The sequence below is a fragment of the Hippocampus zosterae genome, chromosome 2, assembly GCF_025434085.1.
Source record: "Hippocampus zosterae strain Florida chromosome 2, ASM2543408v3, whole genome shotgun sequence".
Lineage (NCBI taxonomy): Eukaryota > Metazoa > Chordata > Actinopteri > Syngnathiformes > Syngnathidae > Hippocampus > Hippocampus zosterae.
Window position 1 is genome coordinate 24,814,449 of NC_067452.1, and position 16,130 is coordinate 24,830,578.

General features: G+C 42.0%; 1 protein-coding gene across 1 annotated transcript in view; it reads left to right on the top strand.

The window, feature by feature from the left end:
* The first annotated feature begins 2,033 nt into the window (after positions 1–2,033).
* The window catches only part of LOC127595520 (cadherin-4-like), a 244,865-nt gene continuing 230,768 nt past the window's right edge, over positions 2,034–16,130 (top strand). Inside the window, exons 1-2 of the mRNA XM_052057102.1 lie at positions 2,034–2,364; positions 3,390–3,501. Of these exons, the coding sequence (XP_051913062.1) occupies positions 2,308–2,364; positions 3,390–3,501 (169 nt within the window). The 5' untranslated portion in view covers positions 2,034–2,307. The remainder of the gene's footprint in view (positions 2,365–3,389; positions 3,502–16,130) is intronic.

Sequence of the window (16,130 nt, forward strand, 5' to 3'; positions counted from 1 at the left end):
CCTGCCTTGGGTGGAATACGCCCACAACACCCTCGTCTCATCAGCGACCGGTCGGTCTCCTTTCATGGCAGCATATGGTTACCAACCTCCTCTGTTTCCTTCTCAGGAGGGTCAGGTGGAACTCCCTTCCATACAGCTGCATCTACGACGGGCCCATCGCGTATGGAAGGAGACCAGAGCAGCACTGTCACGCACGGCTCAGCGGAACCGGCAGATCGCTGACCGTCGCCGACGCCCAGCACCCAGCTATCAGGTGGGACAGAAGGTGTGGCTGGCAACTAAGGACCTACGACTCGCAGGTACATCTCGCAAGTTGGGGCCTCGCTTCACTGGACCGTTCGAGGTGGTCCTCAGCCCTGTCTCCGTCAAGCTCCGACTGCCGCCCACCATGAAGGTCCACCCCGTGTTCCATGTTTCCCTGTTGAAGCCGGTGGCCACCAGTCCCCTGGCTCCTCCGCCCACGTCGCCGCCTCCTCCACAAATCGTCGACGGTGAACCAGTGTACACCGTGCGTGAAATCTTGGACTCTCGGCGCAGGGGTAGGGGTTTTCAGTATTTGGTTGACTGGGAAGGCTACGGCCCAGAGGATCGGCAGTGGGTCCCCGGCTCCTGGATCTTAGACCCGTCCCTGCTTCGGGCTTTCCATGCAGCGCACCTGTCAAAGCCGGGTGGTCCGCCAGGAGGCGTCCGTTGAGGGGGGGGGGGGGGGGTACTGTCACATTTTGGGTTTTCGGTCTGGCCAGCAGGTGGCAGGAGCGGTCTCTCTAGCACACCTGCTGGCAATCATTAATCAACAGAGACACTATTTAAGGACTCCTACGTTCTACACTTGTTGTGGGAGTATTGTTTTTGGCATTGCTCATTGACTAGTGGCTTTTGACCTCGTCGTGTTTTCGCGTGTAGTCTCGGTACCAAGTTTGTGTGTAAGTACCATTTTGTTTTGATGATCTGGCTTTTCTTGCGTGTACAAAGTGTTACATTGTTTTTCGTTCGGAGTTTTTGGGCTTTATTTTCCTTTTCTTGCTCTTTTATGCAAGCACCTTTTGTTAGTCGTTTTTGATTTACCTCCTGGTCCTCATTGTGGACCAGTGCTTTATGTTCTCGCTTATTTTTCGGTGCGATTTGGACATTAAATTGTCTTACTTTGGAGACCTTGTTTTTGTCTACGTTTTTTGGATCCCCCTCCCTAACTCGGTTTACCCGAGTTCGTAACAAAGGCTGCACCAATTTATGTGAGTATTGAAGTGCAAAAAAAAAAAAGCTGTGGTTTTCTGATTTGGCTATGTTGGCCTACAGGAAATGGACTTGCCAAAATGGAATGTTTGTCTGTGTGGGTACTGAAAATGGAATTGTTCATATCCATGACGACAAGACATTTCTTTGGGTTTTTATGATTACCAGACTGCAGGTGGAAGAACATAGATTCAGTCCTACTGCTCTTTTATATGAGTTGTCTGAAATAGATGGAATACGAGAAAAGTGTTTTGAATTGACATTTTGTCATGTGCTTTATTAAAGCAAGTGACGTATGGGGTATATTTCCCCACTCTGTATATTGTTGACATTAACACTCGGTGCCATTACTGTACTGTCAACACTTTGTTTTGTTGCTGTAACAAACTATTGGGTGTTGACTTTTTAACACTAAAGTATATTTTACTTTAACGTCGTACCATGTGGATTATTAGACACTTTGCCGGTGTTAAAATTAATGCCTTATTGTGTTGACTTAACACCGGCAGATTTGCAGTGCAGTGTTAGCTTCACTTCACTTCACTTCACTTCATTTTTTTAGAATCCCGAGCCAACTGCTAAACTCAATTGTAAATGCTTAACCACACTTCATTTCATTAAAGGAATTTGTTGGAGAGGTCTCATTTACCAAAAGCCTGCAAAAGTAGACCAACAGTACTGATGAGGTGAGGTGGATGCAAAAAAAAAAAAAAAAGCTAATGCAAGGGTAGCGTGGCTGGCAGAGTTGCTTTAAGTGCATGTGTACAGAGAGAGGGGTGGGGTATGCGAGTGTTGGGGGGGGGGGGCGGTGAAGGTTGTGAGGGAAGCTCGGAGGCTGACGCCGACTGCGCCTTTGGTGCCGAGTGAAGCGCTCACCTGCACACCAGAGTCGCGCAAACTCCGGAGCTGCTCCACTCCCACAAAAACGGAACCTTCCAGCCATAGTCTGACCCAAAAGAGAAAAGGACAAGGAAACGTCACACAATTTGGGGGAGAAGATTTTAGGGCTCTCCCTTTTGTCTTTGTGGTTGCTCGCCCAGGCTGCCGTGGCTGTCGCTTGCTTCGTCCGCCGCGATGAGGACTGACCTGGCTCTGTTCCTGACAGCAGCCCTTCTTCTTGACACATTCCGGGTGAGATTTATTCTTATTTCGCTACGTGACACTCTTTTAAGGAGCATTATAACGTTAAACGGTGGTGTTTAAAAGCGTTAAACCCCAAATGGAATAAAAGTCACGCGGTGGGATGGAGTCGGTCGATTTTGTGTGCGTCTGCAGTGGTGCTGATTTACAACAAATACTTGTCAACCAGTTCCGAAAATAATTTTAATTGGCAAGACGACAAAAATATATTGGAGATGAAGGGATACTGCAATTAATCATGAACTTGGTTTCTGATCTCGGCGATGAAATATAAATAGCTGCAACAAGGCGCATTTACGCGGCGAAATCATGATTTGAGTTCATGCTATACCTTTTTGTTCATTCTTGTAGTCGTGAAGGTGATGTATAATCGCGTACACTTTGTACAAGTTTAATCTCTTCTCATTTTCGAAACGGACATGTTGGCCCAAGGCATTAAAACTACGTTTTAAGTTGTTTCTTGCACAGCAGTCTTTTCATCATCGTGTATTTTCAAAGATGTCACGATCAGCCTGTGTGATGTAGAAAACGACATGTTCCGACATTATTATTCCCCAGCCTGGATGCTCTCACTTGAACGCAATTTCTCTTATTAAAGTCACCATGTAGCCTCCAGCCTTGACACCGAAATGTGACTTGAGGCAGGTTCAGTGGCCCAAATGTCCTGGTCCACATCGTTTCATTTACAGACACTGGATCCGCTGGATGTAAAGTTTGTACACAGAGGCACATGCAGTGTCAACATCCTCAAACCACTTTTGCTGCAGTTTTTTTTACAGAGGTGTGCACTTGCTTGCGTGCTAATGTGTGCACCATTACACATTAAATCCGCAGAGCACAGCAGGGACCACCTTTGTTATTTTCTTGAGAAGAAAATGTTTCTTCTCAAGACTATATAGTTAACCCCACCATTCAGTCTTTGTTGCTAATTTCGACCCTCTTGAAAATAGAAGCAAACAGAGAACAAAACCATACTGTCAAATTATTTGCATCTCACACTGTTTAATTCCTTTCAGGTGAATAATGGCCAGCATTCACCTAAAGGTCCTTGTCAACCTGGCTTCTCTCAAAGCTTCTATTCTGTCTTGATTCCAAAGGATACGCTACAAGGCCAGCCCATACATAAAGGTAAGGACGTATTTCATTTGAATTTGGTCAAATAGACGAGAACCCCCTCCCTGAAGTCGCATCAAAAGAAATACTGTGTTCAAAAGAAGGACTGAATATTTTGATTATTGGGGTCTGGAAAACTTTGAGGGGGTATTCGGCCGCATGCTCTATGTGAGTCATCATGTACAGGCGCCCCGCATTGATTAATCTAATAGTCAACGTCGTCACACCACAACGTCTTAAGCGGCACCGTTTGCTGCTCCAATTACAGAGCCAGCCCAGCAAGTTTTCGAGCCAATAGTGCAGGAAATGGAATCGACATCCTGTGTCTAATCTGGCACTGCTCCTGCCAGTGTGGACTAATTGCAATTCTCTATTGATTTGCTATTCCCCTCGTTGCTCAGGGGTATTATTTAGCTGTGGGCACACAATAGCTCCTTTTGTGTTTCGCCCATGTTGTCGGCATTTGCACGGTACATGTATCTTGTTCTCTTTGACCGGAACAATCCTGGTCGGGAGACAGCTCTCTAGACTCTGTCCCAAATGTGCACAAGTGTGTATAGACTGTGAGGTACACAATATTGGACACATATTATTTTGGTGGGAGGGGATCTTAACGAGGAGCTCAGGGATTGCTGTGTCTTAAACTTCTTCCAATTGAGGCCTGGCTTCAAATGAAATTGGATGACAGGCATCTATCTGTACACTTGCTGCAAGTGAACTTGCATTATTTGTGGTAGTGAAGTCTTTGGTCCAGCAGGGGGTGTCACTACAATCACAAACAGTCACAATATGTGTGTTGTTGCCTTGCATCCTTTCCCTTGTACAGTTTGGTCTCAATCAGATGCACTTGTGCCTGAAACAATGGTGCCTCGTCAAGTTGTAATAGGGCTGTACTGGGTTTGTTGGAACTCCATTTTTCAACTTACTGTACTTACTTCAATGACCACAATCAGTCGAGGTAAGTTGATTTGCCTCAATGCGAATTTGTGTTTCTTTAAAAAAAAAAATATATATATATATATATATAGTGGTTTATTTCTAAATTTACAGCATTTAATTTATGGGATCATCCTTATAAAATCAGAATTGCAATGTTTTTGATTGGTTACAAATACTACCTACTGTGATTATGTGTGTGTGATTATTTGATTGCTTTGTTGTTGATAATTTTTATAGGTTTTTGTTTTAAACTGCTTGTTTAGCCTTCTGTCAAAACTCACTTATATTCTTTGGCATTCGACTCAGCATGACTTAGATTTGTTCTTGGTTTTACTGTTCGGTATTTTCTACCATCTTTATTACTGATTTGTTTTATTTTTTATTGTATATGTTAAATTGCTCAATGTACAGCACTTTGTGTGTACCGATGGATGTTTGAAAGTGCTCTATATACAGTTGAGTTGAGTTGAGTTGAGTTGAGTATCAAGCTCCAGCAACATATCGGGGGAGGAGGTCGAGTGACAAAACAATTGTTAAAAATCATACAAATCAATTTTAAACTGTCATTATTAAGACAAATAAGTGCATGAATGCCCGTTTTTAATACGGATGTAAATAAACCAAGAGATACAGGGCCTGATTTACTGAGAGAAAGAAAAGGCACAACATTTCATGTTCACGCTCCACAGAACACATACACCGCTTGTTGGCATCTTTTATTTGATCGCCTATAATTGCCATAACTAAGATTCTAAATTTCATGGCCACGATGTCAAGTGACCTGCACCAAAAAAAAAAAAAGCCGTCAGGTGGCACTGTGTGTACGGTCCTACTTGTAGGGGCGGGTGGAGGTAGAAATATTTTGGGGGGGTATGAAGCAATGCTTCTTAATCTTTTCATTTGATGGAGACGTTTACTAAAGATGACATCACGTCATCATGGATGACCTACTACAAGTACTGCCACCACTAACGTTCACTTTATGCTTCAGATTCCCGGTAAGATTAAATTAAAGTCAAATATAAAATCAACAACGATTCTCTAAACAACTTTGCAGATTTACTATCGTCAATAGTCTCCTCAGCAATCTCCTTTGCCCAAAGGCATATTCATCTTTTGATGACGTATAGGTGTATGGACGAGTGTTCGTCCTGCATACACATCGGCTACATATCTGATTTATATCCAAGTACGAAAGAGGCTCAGGTCGAATTTGAAGAAAAATGGAATTGAACTGTTCATGCTCTATGAAAACAACGATTCATACTTGTTGCATATGGACAACAAAATCTGAATTGACCTGCAGTGTGTATAGCTTGTCAGTCCCAATGTGGCAAATATAATACTCTAGCATCAGACAAAAACTACTCTGAGACACACGCTCACAAACAAACACACACACACACATGCACACACACACACACACACACACACACACACTCCAAGCTGTATGTCACCTTCATGTGTGCCCGAGAACATACTGTAGCTCCAGGGGCTTGATGCAAGCCTCCACAGAAGCACCATTAGGGATAAGGTAGCCACACACTTCAGACCCTTGATTTATTGACTTTAAGGGCTACAATGGAGGGAAGCATGGCACTCTTTAATAATATCACTGTTTCACCTAAAACTGTCAGTTATGGGCAGGGATACACATACACACTTCTGGTTTCCATGTGTCGTGGGGACTGTATGCTCATGAAGCTCTTCATTGGAATCTTGCCCAGAAGTTTCTTTTTCACTTTGCCCACCCACCGCTTATAAGAGGAGAACGACACATGATGAGATGTAATTTGAAATGTTTCACATCAAAAACATCTCTCTGTCTTTGTATTCTACACAGACACTATTTCCAGCTATTATGAGTGAGGTTCAAAGGCTAAGTGGATTCAGGTGAACTCCAGAATTTGACAATCATGAAGTACCCAGCTATAATACCTTCCGCTGAATGGTTCGATTTAACCTCTAGTAGTCTGGAAAAGCTCTGCAAGCCAAATTTCACACGTACAAATGACGCAGATGAATTTGTGTGACTTGATTTTATTGCATTCGATGCAGAAAAGTATCCAACTGCAACATGGACAGAATAGTAATTGTGCTGTAAATTGTTAAACAATCAATAGTCTTGTCTCTGGGAAGACAGGTAACAGTCATAATCCCTGTGCATGTTGGTTGGATTGTCACCTTTTTCCTGTACCTGCATTTCATTAGAATTATGAAAGCTAATTTGTTCACACACACTTGTATATAGTCATACTCACTCTTACAGCCAATGATAGGATCTCCTTATTTTCCCTCACATTATCTGGAGTATTACAATTCCAAATGTTCATATTAGGTGATAATAATTATTCAACCATCCATCCTTTTTCTGATCCGCTTTTATCCTCACAAGAGTCGTGGGGGGTGATGGAGCCTATCCCAGCTGTCTTTGGGCAGTAGGCGGGGGACACCCTGAACCCGTTGCCAGTCAATCGGAGTGCACACAGAGACGAACAGCATTTCCGTGCTCACACTCACACCGACGGACAATTTGGAGTGTTCAGTCAGCCTGCCATGCATGTTTTTGGAATGTGGGAGGGAACCGGAGCACCCGGAGAGAACCCACGCAGGCACGGGGAGAACATGCAAACTCCACACAAAAAGGCCGGATCATGACCTCTGCATTGTGAGGTCGACGCGCTAACCACTCATCCACCGGGCTGCTGTGATAATAACTAAAGGAGGAAAATTGTCCATGTATGGTAAAGTCATCACTGTGAACAATGAGCTCAAATTGCAGTCTGCTTTGAATGCTTGGTTCTCAATCGATTTTCCTGCAATGGAGTCATTTGCTTGGGCAGTACCATTTGCTTGGTCTCCAGAAGTTGGCCCAACCTACCAGAACACCCCCCCCCCCCCAAAAAAAAGTAGTCTCATAGGGACTGACAGGTTGGAGCGAGTTAATTTTGCTGCAAAGAGTGACATGTTTTTTTTAAACGCTTGTCAAGTGAAATCGGGTGCTTTTATATTTTCATCTCCTATACTTCAGTGCCATGATATTTTGAGTAATCTACTTAACTTGGCCCAGTCCAGTCTCGCACAAATAATCAAAGCCAGCTCACAAAATCTTATCCCACATCCTCCTTCCAATTGTTGAGTTTGCTCTAGGGATAGTGGTGACCTCTTAGTAGGTTGCTCTGCTATGCTTGAATTGAGTTGTGTGGTTTGGACTACCCCAGCATTTTGTGTGCATGAATGAAGTTGTGTGTTTCAATGGCACAACTTGGTAGATTTAAATTTGACCTTCAGTTGACAATAGTGGTGTGCAATACTGCATAGTTTGCTATCCAGCCGGTACCAGGAAAATTGAAGAAATAATGTTGATGCTTCATCAAATTGCTAAATCACAATTTGCATGACCTCTAAGTGAGTTTGATGTTTCCTTTTTTATCATATCAGATTTAAAAGACAAGACATAACTGGGACAGTTTTTTATTGGTAAATAGAAAATAACCCCCCCCCCCCCCCCCATATACAGTCAGTTTCTGGATTATTTTTTTTCTTATATCAACAAAGTTCACAAAGTGATCCCTAGAAAAAAATAATCCACAAAATTTTGGGGGGGTCCCATCGGGTCTTCATCAAGATTGCGCGCATGCTCATCGATTAAAGCTCTACCCTCACACTTAAACATGCAATATGATGCCATTCACCTGATGTAAAAACAGTTGTTCACATTGAAATTGATGCTTTCCTCTGTGACCTACGTCTTGATTCTGTCATTTACCACATGGTATGTTCTGCCATTTACCTTCATGTGGAACGTCTAAAGATGGAGGAGGAAGCTTTGCATTTCTAACGTAACAGCCCAGCAAAGTATGTAGTAAGGGCTCGCTATGGTAACGACAAGATATGACTCTTCTAATTAATGAGAAATTATCAACATTATTTTGAAGCTTGTTGTTTTAACATTTCAATCTATTCTTGGCTTCAATGTCTGCAGCTTTCTGATTTAACAATGAAAGTATGTAAGTTGCCTTCCATTGAGAGTTATTACAGCAGAACCACAAAGCCAGGTTTGGGAGTCGAGATATGCTTTTAAAGATGGTTCCACAGGAGCATGTATACAGGTGCTCATTGCTCTGCTGGGACTGACAATGTATCCGTTTTCTTTCCACCCTATCCTCAAAGAGAATTGCCCTTGTTTTGATTTCCTGCTTACCTTTTGCCCTGAATCACGTGACGCAGACTGCAGCATTATCTGGGTCGATAATAGCCGAGCACCCTTTTGAAGATTAGATATTGTTGAAATACAGCCTCCTTTTGCCGCTTTTGGCTCCTACTTAAATCTTTGATTGTTTTCTCTCTGTCTTTATTAGCAGATTGTGTCCTCATATTTTCACATAATCGTTTGGTAAATCCTCTCTGTGTTGGACTCTGTATTTTTATTTGTTTTTTGGTAAATCATCCAAATTGGGTCTCTGTGACTCCCTCATATGTCAACGTTTAATTTCTGTTGACTTGCAACCTATCTATCTATCTATCTATCTATCTATCTATCTATCTATCTATCTATCTATCTATCTATCTATCTATCTATCTATCTATCTATCTATCTATCTATCTATCTATCTATCTATCTATCTATCTATCTATCTATCTATCTATCTATCTATCTATCTATCTATCTATCTATCTATCTATCTATCTATCTATCTATCTATCTATCTATCTATCTACCTGCACACACAGAAAAAAAATCTGCTGCAATCGTCTGTTTTAACCATCACATTTTTTATGTAAGCATGTAAAAGCCACAGACACGAATGAACAGTGAACACATTCATTTTTCATAGGTATGAGTTACAGGGACATGCGACACGGATTACTTTTGTTGGATGTCTTGTAAAGTTATCGAGACACTGCAGCGATGGGCTGCTTTATGCTCCTTGGGTAATCCGACCACTGGGAGCTGTTACAATTAATCTGCTTAAAAGGTACTACCTTCAATCGTACTTTTAAAGAATTGGACATGCATTTTCCAGACAGGCTCATTGTGATGATTTAGACACATGGTTGGGCATTTTATTTCCCGGTTAAGGTCTAGACATAAGTGATTTATGAGGGGACCGCAAGGCGGGTGGGTGTGTGGATATGGGTGAACGGACTGTGGGTGATATGGGGTTATGGGAGGTGTTGAGTGTTACACCTGCAAGCAGATGATGGATGTGTGTCTGTGTGCGTTATTAACATGATATATTTTTCTAAGAAACCTATTAGGCTCATGTTCACAAAGAAAAGTAATTGAAAAAAAACATTGAAAAAAAGTAGGGAACCTTTAATCTACCATGGCACATGACCTGCATCACCGGAGGTTGCTAGCGGTCAGCAGTCTGCAATTGCAGCTGGCGATCAAAGCTGTTGAGATACATCATGTTAAAAAATTATTATTATCATTCAAAATTTGTATAATGTACAATTCACCGATGGCACTGACAAAGAATGGGTATCTGGAGTGCAAGGAAAACCATTTTAAAATGGTACACGTAAGCTACGATAGTGATGTTCTTTCCCTTAAGACGCTGCAAAAGTGCGTCCCATGCCTCCGTGTCAGGTCTCTACTAATGTAGGCAGTGATTTCCTTTTCACAAACTCACAAGATGTTATATTTACTTTATTTTTCTGTCTCGTTCATGTTCGGGGCCATGACAGCTGTTCCTGATAATGGCTTGCGTGACTGCGTGCACATGTGGTAACAGGTAAATCATAAACGGTAGATCTTCGGTCAGAAAAGTTTGGTTCCACCCCAAAAATGGGATTTCACCCAAAATTCCGAATTACCCATTAAAATCTGTTGTCTGAATGTCATCTCTTCCTGTTGGGACATATCCAAAGCACCTCGCCAGGGTGGCGTACAGGAGGAATCCTAACAAGATACCTGAGCCATTTCATTTGGCTTCCATCATCCCTCCATTCATTAATTTTCAACTCTTTATCCTGTTCAAGAGCACCGGGAAGCTGGAACCTTGTAAATACTGTGAGTGAAATCCATATCACACCCGGGACTGGTTGCAAGTCAACTGCAGGGCACATAAAGACAGACACTTATTCACATTTACACCTACACTCACTCAACTGGAAATGACCCCATGCTGGCTGAATTAAGTTGGCCAATATGAAGTTCAAATGTTAAACACCAACATTCCTGCGAAATCAATACTTTGTTAAATGTACAGTGTGTACTTCGGTCTTTTTTTTTTTTTTTGTACTCGTAGTATTAAACTGGAAGGTGCTGTGCGTGCTGAGGGAGCAAGTGTCCTCCAGCCTTTTCCTATCCGCTCATTAGAAAGGCAAGCAAGAGATGATGGGAAAGAAAAAAATGAAACAAGCAGGTGGAGGCCATTATTTTTAATGATTTTTTTTACATCTCCACACTTGTTTTGAGAGAAAGGACAAAGTTGGCCTAGAGTAGAGGAAAATCTGGGGTGGGGGGTTGACTTCCTGCAGATTAAGTTACTCCATGGTGTGTTTGAACTCTGTATCCTTGTCATCTGCTTGGTACATTAGGAGACCTCCTGTCTTGGTCTGACAGGCCTTTTGTGGGTACAACAATATCAAGGTTATGGCTCTCCCAAAGACATTAAATTCATTTAAAAGCCCTGCTTGAACTCGAGCACTTTAATGCGCAGATGGTCTTTGTGGACTTTGAAGGCTGTAAAATGACAAAAGAACATATTAGCTTTTGGTCTCCTTTTGGATCCTTTCTTTCAAGGCTCTTTTGTCTGATGCTGTTTGATGAAAAATACTAAAATACAGTAATGCAATACGTTTAGTAGTTGATCATTGGTATAATAGTTCCTTGTAACTCAGTAGCCACTCCTAAAGGCATTCTTATTGCAATGTGGGGGACATCACACCAGCAGGACAGCAACAAGTCATCAGATTTTGAAACTGTCCTTCAGTGAGGTTAAAGCAAGCTAAATGATGGAATGAACCTCTTCCCTCCACATTTTTCTGTCTGCAATTGTTTTTTGACCCACATACAGTACCTATAAAAATAAAATGTGATATAAAAACAATTGTCCGAGATAAATTATTTCCAGTCGTTTTTTTCTACTAGCCACAAAGCATGATACTGCCCTCTCTGAGCTTTCCAAGGACCACCGCAAGTCTTTCTGCAAGTTGAACCTTAGCTGACTTAATGGGAACAAAGTATCTATCTATCTATCTATCTATCTATCTATCTATCTATCTATCTATCTATCTATCTATCTATCTATCTCTTGTCAACCGTGCTTTTCCTCATTCGGTTCACAGGTGAGCTGGAGGCCAACTGAATTGGCAAGAAGTGCAGTACAACCTGGACAGGTGGCCAGCATATTGGCATTATTATTATTATAATTATTATTAAGCTACAGTACCCTAGTAAACCCTTGCAAGCAGGAGAAGTGACTGAGACGAGATTCAAACCCAGAATTTCTTGACAGTATGGCAGATGTCCTAACCATTAAAGAGCCCACAAAATCTTAGAATGAATGAATAAATAAATCTTAAACAAGGGCCAAACAATATAAAGTACAGAAAAAAAACCCAATTTTCCTCTGCTCGAGTATATCTTTGGCTTGAGCCCAAAGAAGCGCTGGATTCCTCTCCCTGCCCACTGGTTCCTTCCACCCCCACTGCCTCTGTTTAGCTGTAGCCGAGTTTTAATTACAGCCTAATTGAGTCAATTTGAAATGAAGTCACTGTGAAGACAATTAATGCAATGATGAGGCAACAATTGCAGCTGCATCCTTGGAATTGAGAGTAGTCAGAAATCACAGCCAAATGATAACATCAATTTGCTGCCAAGAAGATTTTTAGCTTTCCATTCCATGAGTTTGAACATTGCTACAAGTATGCATAGCTCTGACATCTCAGCAGCTCAATTGTGTATGATTTTGCCTGAGATCACACCACCGTTGATATAATCTGTTCATTACAGTTTGCTCATCAACCCAGTGATTTGATCTGTAAGACATTGTGCAGGCCCGGGCAAATCCAAGAGCATTACAACCTCATATGTTATTCTCTTTGCTTGGACATCCCTTGTCTTGGTGATGTGAGGATGAAAGCTGCAATGGAGGCCCCCAGGAGACAATACTGTTTGCTAATCACTAATTGAGTCTTGATGCACCGCATTCAATTCATTCATAGATTCAGTGCACAATTGAGCGGTAGGCAACAGAGGGGATCACAAGCGATGCGGGAGGGAAAGGAAAGAGGACCCCGAGTGGACAAACACAAAAACAGGAATGAAATTCATCCAAAGACAACGACTTTGTCTCATGTCCTGGCTGATGGTATTGAAAACGCTTATAAGAGGGAATACAAGCTCTTCTTATTTTGCAAAAATGTTGACTATTATGAACCTTGAACCAGTGTTGACAGACAGCTACAAATGCTTAAAGTGCCTCGCATAAGCGTGCAGGAGGGCTCACGTGAGTGTTATCACCACATAACTGGACCGCTTTGCTTGTTTCACAAAAGGACAGCAGAGTGAAACACTCATTCGCACTGATCAAAGATGGTGTTAATTTACCTGTCAACTGTTTAATTGCCCAGGCTAAGAGAGCTAATAAGTTCCATGAAAATCCATCTCATCATGTTGACCATTTGAGGCAATTCAGAAATGGTATTGTAACATGGCTCAAAAGCATGGCTCAAAATTTAAAAGCAAAACACATGCTCCGTCTGTTCTGATGCATTGAATTTGTGGGAGAACAGCAATTTTGCTTTATAGGCACTTGAGAGACAGTGCGGAGTGCGGTGAAATGTGCTATGTTGACACTGCAGGCACTGTAACTGTGCTTTGACTTAAATTCTCCCTACTAGTGTGATAATGGCTCCAAGATTTGGAGCTCAGATGCCTTGTACACCACAGAGGCTCAAATTTCTTTCTTCTTGCTTGCTATGTCTGTCTATTGTCTTTTTCAGCACATCAGAAGAAGAGCCAAAGCGTGAGGGAAATAAAAAGGCCTGCAATCCTCCTCTGGGCCTGGCAAATTGTTAAAGCAAAGAAGTTGCATTGCTCTAAGTCTGAGAATAATCAAAAACAAAAGAAATCACGTGTCCGTCCGGGGAACAAGCTCCTGCTGGAGATTTGGAGAAAGGGGCCAAATAGAAGTGTCACACTAATGCCGCCGATCTTCATGTTGGGATCAGAACTGAACAAGGTGCTCCAGGCAGGCTGGAAAGCAAACTGGCTCCAAGTTTGGTTTTACCGGTAAATGGAAAGATGGGTTACCTCTGCACCGTTTTTTTTGTTTATTTGTTATTGTTTTTGTTTTTGTCTGAGAACAATGCAGGAGAGTGCAGGTGTTTTTGTTTGGTTGGCATATTGTTGACTTTAGTGCAGTAGAGATCATTAATGTTTTATTGCCTTGCTAGAGTTTATGCACAAAGTAGGGATCTTAGATATATGCACAGATTCTACTTTTCACTACTTTGGGGGGTGATTACTGAAAACCCTGGAAGGAAACGATTACAAAGCGATGTTTTAATCCAGCTGTCAATCCCCCACCTCATTAGCAAACATATGGGGTTTTTCAGAGCTAGTAAATTGTAGATTGGGAATGCAGGAGAATTGAGTGGATAATGGGGACTAATCAGTGGACGGTTGGAGTCAGAGAAAAGGAAAAGTATGGACAGAAGGATGGCCTTATACAATTGCGCGAGGAAGAACAAAATAAGAGAGATTGCGGCGCAAAAGAATTGAGAATGAGCCTTCGTCTTCTGCCTAAGGGGGTTCTGTGGATAGTTTCTCGCGATCTTTCATTTGCAGCAGCCATAACAAATGCAGAAACAGCAAGCACTTGCCATGTCTGTCACGTCTCATACCACCAAACCTACTTGTAATTCCCTGATTAATTAAAACAGAGATTTGTTCATTTAATTGTAGGTGTAGAATGCCCCCACCCTCTTTCTTCTGCCGCTGACATGCGCCCATCCTCTTGGCAGGCTAATTTGCCCTGCAGCTTTGAAGGGTGGAAATGAAAGTTATAGCAGAGGAAACCTTCAGATGGTTTATTAAGAATTGATTCAGAACATAGGCAAAGAGACGGAGCGAAGGGAGATTCATGCTGAAGTGCCTCCCAGGCAGACACCCTGGGCGAAAGAGGGGAATTTATGAGATGAGGAAAGCGTTTGAGCACAAAGAGATTGGTGTGATCCCACACGATTTTCTTCAGAGTGCATTTTAGGATCATTGCTGAGCAGCAGTTCCAAATCAAACATATTCCAGTCCGGTAGAACAAATAACCCGCATTTTTGGGCCCACATTGGTCATTGAGTGAGAAAGCCGTGAGCAGTGATGGGAAAATTAAGCTTCATGAAGCACTTGCGATTTATTCATTTATTTTACCTCAAGATAGTGCTCTTGCCTTAAAGATAAAGGCTAGTGCAGAGGAAATGTAATACATTTCAACTAAGAGTGCCATCTAGAGTAGTCAAAAATCATCACCAGTGCTTCTTGTAGCTTCCTTTTTCCTTCACCACCTCTGAAAGTTGTCTCTTGTGTTAACAGCGGATCAAAATTAACCCTAACAAACTTAGAGCACACTCACACGAATTCATTTGTTGTTCAAGTTCAAGTTGACATTTAAAATGCCACTCATTCCACTGCAGTGAGTGTTCCGATCAGAATTGACATTACGATTCGAATGGCACCAGCATGCCTGGAAGAGGTGAGCCTGGACTTAACACGTTGTTCATGCGCAAGTGCTCATGTTGGATGTCTTATATTATCAGAATGATTGTTTTTTCTGCTCTTAAAGATCGGTGCCACTTTGCTCCAATGGACATAATTGTCAATTGGCAGTGTGGGTGTTGGCAAGAGACATAAAAATATGAAACCCAAGTAAAAGAGTTGACAATGTTTTAGTTCTGATCTTGATTGAACGTTTGTTTTCAAATCTTTTGGTGATGCTCTACAGCAGAGGTGTCAAACTCAGGTCCTGAAGGGCTGCTGCCCTGCATGTTTTTCAAGTCTCCCTGTAGCAACACACCCGATTCAAATGAACAATCAATGTCAGGCTTGCGCAGAGCTTGATGATGATCTGATCATTTGAATCAGGTGTGCTGCAACAGGGAGACTTGGAAACCATGCAGGACAGTGGCCCTCCAGGACCTAAGTTTGACACCTATGCTCTACAGTGTGATATCAAGAAAAAAAGTTAATCCAAAGTTGTTATTTTTCATTGCTGAACTCTTTTTTTAAGATATAAAAAAACCATTAGGTCTTAATATTCATGTTTAATATTTTTTTAAAGGAATAGTAGGAAAGATAAATAGATTTACCCTGTGTCATAACTGCATGTCTAATGTTTCTAACAAACGGATCCATGTCAAAATTGGTCAAGAATTTAACGAGTTATGATTCAAACACAGTTCCCTCAAGACAAGCAAATGGAAGTAATTACCGTGGACACCCGGTTCAAGATAAGCGGCTAATTCGGCATGTCCTCAACCAGCTGAGGCTTCTCCGAGTTAGTGGTTGTATGGGAGGAGCGTCGTGCTTCTTCTACTCATTGTGCCAATAGAGCTCAGTACTCGCTTTTCGGGCTGACCAGAAAGACTCAATTTGTCACAGACATTCATGAATAAATTGTTAAACGTCAGCATGTGTGATCGAAAGTATATTGCCTATATAAAGAGAAACAAAACTGTCTCTTGTGTGAGGGCAC